The following is a 6,177-nucleotide window of genomic DNA, read 5'->3' on the forward strand; positions in this document are numbered from 1 at the left end:
TGTATATTCTACAGACTCTGAGTACCGCCAACCCCACTTTTAGATCGGCACAAATAAAATAGAAATCACTATAAAGCCCAATATTTTCAACATACAAGCATGAACATTGTATTGTCAATGGTGGTCTTAAAATAATATGTTTTAAAACATTTTTCTTCATAAATTCCTTCTTGTATTTGCTTATAAGTGAAAAAAATGTAATCTACTTTTTAAATGTGATATTTGTTACGTTATCCACCTTGCAATGTTTTATTTTGAAGGTTTCCTCATTACCATATTAAACTGACGTCGTTGTTAGTGTCGCTAGCATAATAGTAGTGATGCAGGAGCTGAGCAAATATAAATGATAAAAGGCTACAGATGAAAGGGGAAAGTATCTTCAATCTTGAACCTATGGGAAATGGTTGTTGCTTGCTAACGTTCACAAGCACCGCGTTAGCAACAAAATAGCCTAAACGTTTCCTTGAAAATGTCTAAAATGCAGCTGTTGCAGGATTATCTAAACGAGCGGTTAACAGCGGTGGCTGTTGAGATATTTGGGGCAGTGGAAAATACCATAGCAGACTACCAGGCAGAAATCTCCCGTTCAAATGAGGAGATTGAACGTCTACGGAGGCTGCTGGATTTGGTTTTCCAACCCGACATAAAGCTACAGAAAGCAGGTTAGTAGTTAGCCCAATAGTGGACTAAAGGAACCTAACTTTACTCCGTAAGGAATTTACAAGTTTTGTGTAAAGGCAAATTGGCACTCGAAGCCAAAACAGTCAAATACTCCATGTAAAAATGAATCGATTCTCAATTGCGGCAGGTTCTATACACATAAATATCCTTATTTTAATATCAAAAAATAATTTAACAAATGAAAAATACACACACACTGTACACTTTTACCCGGTTTTAACAGTTGCAGCAGACATTTTCAGTGACAACATGTTTGTGGCGTCCGTCTTCCATTAACACAGGGTTTCGCAGACAGCTAATAGCACAGGTAATCTACTCTGTCTTCTGTCTGTTTTCCGTAAACGAGTGCTGTAACATGGACATATGGTCTTGTGGGAACCTAACACGATAAAAGGTGTGTAATTGAACCTTGTTTGTAGAAAATTATTTCTCGCTGATATGAAATATGTTTCCAAAATCGTACCGAAAGCGATGCGTATTAATGTTTAGAGCAAGCATCGGGGCTCTTAGCAAAACTCCCCTGGTCAGATCAGAACATACTGTCGTCAATAGGCGCTGAAGCAGTTAGTGTTTATGATTGCTACTAAAATTTTTTTATCCAATCCTCTCAGACCCCCCGCAGCTCACGCTCCTTGTCCCTGAAGAGGAGGTTCTTGCTGAGAAGCAGCACTGTGAGCAGGAGTGGAGCCCCAGTCTGGGCCAGGAGGACCCAGAGCCCACTCAGATTAAAGAGGAACAGGAGGAGTTTGGGACCAGTCAGGAGGAAGAGCAGCTTCAGGGGCTGGAGTCTGATATCAAAGAGGTCATATTCTCTCCTCAATTTTCTTCCCAGCCCTCACATCATCCCCAAACCCAAACTGTGGAGAACAGAGAGAGGGACGCTCTACCCACCAAAACAACTGAAGAGATCAAAACGGAACCGGATGGAGAGGGCTATGGAGGATCTGAAGCAAACAATGAATTACAGCCCCTCTCTCCAGTAAATTCTGACTGTTCTGCAGCTCATATTGGGAACAGTGAAAGGGACAGTATAGGGCTAATGTCAGGGTTACAGCCACTCAAATCAAAGACCACATGGACAAATAAAGTACAAAGCTCTATTAAGACCAGGGAAGCCAGTGAGTTGAAAGTTCCATTGAGGGTGGCTCACTCAGGGGAGAGACCACACAGGTGTCCCGTCTGCAGGAAATGCTTTCTGAAAATTAGCATTTTAAAAACTCATCAGAGAATTCACACTGGGGAGAAACCATATTGTTGCAATGTATGTGGCAAATGCTTCAGCCGGATGGGACACCTGACTGAGCATATGAGAACTCACACGGGGGAGAAACCATATCAGTGCAAAGAATGTAGCAAATGCTTCAGCCGGATGAGAAACCTGACCGTTCATATGAGGACTCACACAGATGAGAGACCATATAAGTGCCCCATGTGTGTAGAATGCTTCAGATCAGCAAGTCATCTAAAATGGCACCAGCGAAGACATCACACAGGAGAGAAACCACGTTGCTGACTTTGTGGTAAATGCTTCACTTGTAAGAACTGAGGAGGAGAATGAACCCAGAGGGATAAACATGACAATGCTGCTGGGGCAAAATTGTACTCTCACTTGTAGGAGGACCTTTCCATTGTAAAACACTGATGTTTCATAACCCTTCTGAGCATGGCACAAATATATATACTATAATACGTTTTTCAGAACCTAGTAGTTATTTGGCAATTCTAGCATTATTTGCACGCAAAATCACAATTTATATGTCTCACAGAATGGACAAACAAAATGTAAATTAAACTTTTGATGTGCGTGTCTATAATACCCCTTGGGGGAGTGTTTACCCCCTAAAAGTCGACTTGTAAATATTGACATGATGGGCAAATAAGAAGTGTTCTGGATGTTACACACCCTCTGTTCTGGATGTTACACACCCTCTGTTGTGGATGTTACACACCCTCTGTTGTGGATGTTACACACCCTCTGTTGTGGATGTTACACACCCTCTGTTGTGGATGTTACACACCCTCTGTTGTGGATGTTACACACCCTCTGTTGTGGATGTTACACACCGTCTGTTCTGGATGTTACAGGAAATTGAACATATTTAGCAAATGTTAGTCTGATGTTACAGGTGGATGTTACAAAACATGGTGGATTTACACACCCTCTGCCATTTTCTGGATGTTACATGAAATTGAACATATTAGCAAAAGTCTGAGTGAGGTCAAAACATTGATTGCCATTTCGATCACAAAAAAAAGTATAATTTTCAAAAGATTAACAACTTATGGATGTTACAGAATCTGAAAGTTTTATTGATCAAAATAAAAAAATACATATTTTTTGGAATGTTTTTCAAATGTCAGCAGAAGGCATAGTATCTCAGGATTACATAATTGCAGTTAGCCTAAATACCACACCCTAATAGTATATGTTTTGTCTTTAAATACACTATATATACAAAGGTATGTGGACACCATTTTAAATAAGTGGATTGGGCTATGTCAACCACGCCTGTTGCTGGTGTACATTTTTTTAGATGTTATTGCAGGTGTAGTGAAATGCTTGTGTTCATAGCTCCATCAGTGCAGTGATATCTAACAATTCATACAAATCAAAAAATTAAATGAATGGAATGAAGAAATATTAGGACGAGCAATGTCGGAGTCTGGAGTATACATATACAAAACATTAAGAACACTTGCTCTTTCCATGACTGACTAATCTGGTGAAAGCTATGATCCCTTAAATGACGTCACTTGCTAAATCCACTTCAATCAGTGTAGATGAAGGGGAGGAGACGGGTGAAAGAAGGATTTCTAAGTCTTGAGACAATTGAGACTTGGAATTATGTATGAGTGCCATTCAGAAGGTGAATGGGCAACACAGAAGATTTAAGTGCCTTTGAACAGGGTATATTAGTAGGTGCCAGGCGCACCAGTTTGTGTCAAGAACTGCAATGGTTTTTCATGCTAAACAGTTTCTGGTGTGTATCAAGAATGAACCAACACCCAAAGGACATCCAGCCAACTCGACACAACTGTGGGAAGCATTGAAGTCAACATTGGGCAGTATCCTTGTGGAACGCTTGACACCTTGTAGAGTCCATGCCCCGATGACTTGAGACTGTTCTGAGGGCAAAGGGGGGGTGTAACTCAATATTAGGAAGGTGTTCCTAATGTTTGATTGTGTGTGTGTACACACACACACAACCATTCAAAAGTTTGGGGTCACTTAGAAATGTCCTTGTTTTTGAAAAAAAAAACTAAAAAATGTTGTCCATTAAAATAACATCAAATGGATCAGAAATACAGTGTAGACATTGTTCATGTTGTAAATAACATTTGTAGCTGGAAACGTCAGATTTTTAAAATGGAATATCTACATAGGCGTACAAAGGCCCATTATGAACAACAGTGAAGAGGCGACTCTGGGAGGCTGGCCTTCTAGGCAGAGTTCCTCTGTCCAGTGTCTATGTTCTTTTACCCATCTTAATTTATTATTTTTATTGACCAGTCTGATATATGGCTTTTTCTTTGCAACTCTGCCTAGAAGGCCAGCATCCTGGAGTCGCCTCTTCACTGTTGACGTTGAGACTGATGTTTTGCGGGTACTATTTAATGAAGCTGCCAGTTGAGGACTGTTTCTCAAACTAACATAATTGCAAAAGGGTTTAAAAAAGCACAAAGCAGATAAGGCTTAATAATGTTAACTGACTGATATTATGGCATATAATAAAATACATAAGATCTCCTAAGCCTGTGTTTACCATCGACCTTGCTAACAATTGCAAAAGGGTTTTCTAATGATCAATTAGCCTTTTAAAATTATGGACTTGGATTAGCTAACACAACGTGCCATTGTAACACAGGAGTGATAGTTGCAATAATGGGCCTTGTAGATATGGAGATATTCCATTAAAAAGAAGCTGTTTCCAGCTACAAATGTAATTTACAACATTAACAATGTCTACACTGTATTCTGATCAATTTGATGTTATTTTAATGGACAAAAAATGTGCTTTCTTTCAAAACAAGGACATTTCTAAATGACCCCAAACTTTTTAACGTAGTGTATATCCTGAAAAATCTATAGAAATGCAAATTGTTGATCCCATGTTTCATGAGCTGAAATAAAATATCCCAGAAATGTTCCATACGCTCAAGATGTATTTCTCTCAAATTTAGTTTACATCCCTGTTGGGGAGCATTTCTCATTTGGCAAGATGATCCATCCACCCTACAGGTGTGGCATATCGAAAAGCTGGTTAAACAGCATGATCATTACACAGGTGCACATTGTGCTGGGGACAATAAAAGGCCACTCTAAAATGTGCACTTTTGTCACACAACACAATGCCGCAGATGCCTCAAGTTTATAGGGAGTGTGCAATTGGCATGCTGACTACAGGAATCTCCACCAGAGCTGTTGCCAGAGAATTTAATGTTAATTTCTCTACCATAAGTGGCAATGTCGTTTTAGAGAATTTGGCAGTACGTCCAACCCGCCTCACAACCGCAGACCACATGCAACCACGCCTGCCCAGGACCTGCTGATGTGAACAGTGTGCCCCATGGTGGGGTTATGGTATTGGTAGGTATAGTTGCATTTTATTGATGGCAATTTCAATAAACAGCTCAGTGATGCAAACAATGCATTCTTTATCAGAAGATTCCACCGACCACCGATATACTCTCCGAAGTGCTAAACGGGCACAGCCATAGTTTCAGTGGTGGAAAAAGTACTCAATTGTCATACTTGAGTAATAGGAAAGACACCTTAATAGAGAAGGACTCAAGTAAAAGTCACCCAGTCTAATAGCATCTGGTTTTAAATGTACTTAAGTACAATGGTGGAAAAAGTACTCAGTTGTAATACTTGAGTAAAAGTAAATGCTATACATTAAATTCCTTATTTTAAGCAAACCAGAGGCCACAATTTCTTTAATATACGTGTAAATATTTTTTACGGACAGACGTGAACACTGCAAAATTCATAAATAATTTGCAAACGCAGTATTTGTGTTTAGTGAGTCCATCAGATCAGAGGCAGTAGGGATGACAATGTGTTAAATCAAATTGTCACATGCAAATAGTCTGGGTATCCATTTGATTATCTGTCCAGGAGTCTTATGGCTTGGATGTAGAAGCTGTTAAGAAGCCTTTTGGACCTAGACTTGACGCTCTGGTACCGCTTGCTGTGCGGTAGCAGAGACAACAGTCTATGACTAGGGTGGCTGGAGTCGTAACAATTCTTAGGGCCTTCCTCTGACACCGCCTGGTATAGAGGTCTTGGACGGCAGGAAGCTTGGCCCCAGTGATGTACTGTGCCGTACACTCTACCCTCTGTAGTACCTTGTGGTCGGAGGCCGAGCAGTTGCCATACCAGGCAGTGATGCAAACATGTTCTCAATGGTGCAACTGTAGAACTTTTTGAGGATCTGAGGACCCATGCCAAATCTTTTCAGTATCCTGAGGGGGAATAGGCTTTGTTGTGTCCTC

At 40.3% G+C, this 6,177-nt stretch overlaps 1 protein-coding gene across 2 annotated transcripts; it reads left to right on the forward strand.

The window, feature by feature from the left end:
• Nucleotides 1-324: 324 nt before the first annotated feature.
• Nucleotides 325-2,740, forward strand: LOC124028138 (oocyte zinc finger protein XlCOF7.1-like). Of its 2 annotated transcripts, none has more exons than XM_046340291.1 (2): nt 325-662; nt 1,293-2,740. In XM_046340291.1, the coding sequence occupies exons 1-2, from the start codon at nt 470-472 to the stop codon at nt 2,192-2,194; spliced, it is 1,095 nt and encodes a 364-aa protein (XP_046196247.1). In that variant the 5' UTR covers nt 325-469; the 3' UTR covers nt 2,195-2,740. The 2 variants fall into 2 exon arrangements, with proteins under 2 accessions (XP_046196247.1, XP_046196252.1); XM_046340296.1 differs by lacking the exon at nt 325-662 and adding an exon at nt 885-1,075.
• The last annotated feature ends 3,437 nt before the right edge of the window (nt 2,741-6,177 follow it).

This window comes from Oncorhynchus gorbuscha, linkage group LG03, assembly GCF_021184085.1.
Source record: "Oncorhynchus gorbuscha isolate QuinsamMale2020 ecotype Even-year linkage group LG03, OgorEven_v1.0, whole genome shotgun sequence".
Classification (NCBI taxonomy): domain Eukaryota; kingdom Metazoa; phylum Chordata; class Actinopteri; order Salmoniformes; family Salmonidae; genus Oncorhynchus; species Oncorhynchus gorbuscha.

Excerpts from the sequence above, each read along its gene's own strand:
- LOC124028138 (XM_046340291.1), top strand. The coding sequence starts at position 470 with ATGTCTAAAATGCAGCTGTTGCAGGATTATCTAAACGAGCGGTTAACA. Across the intron at positions 663-1,292 it reads CATAAAGCTACAGAAAGCAG|ACCCCCCGCAGCTCACGCTC; the intron begins GTTAGTAGTTAG and ends CAATCCTCTCAG.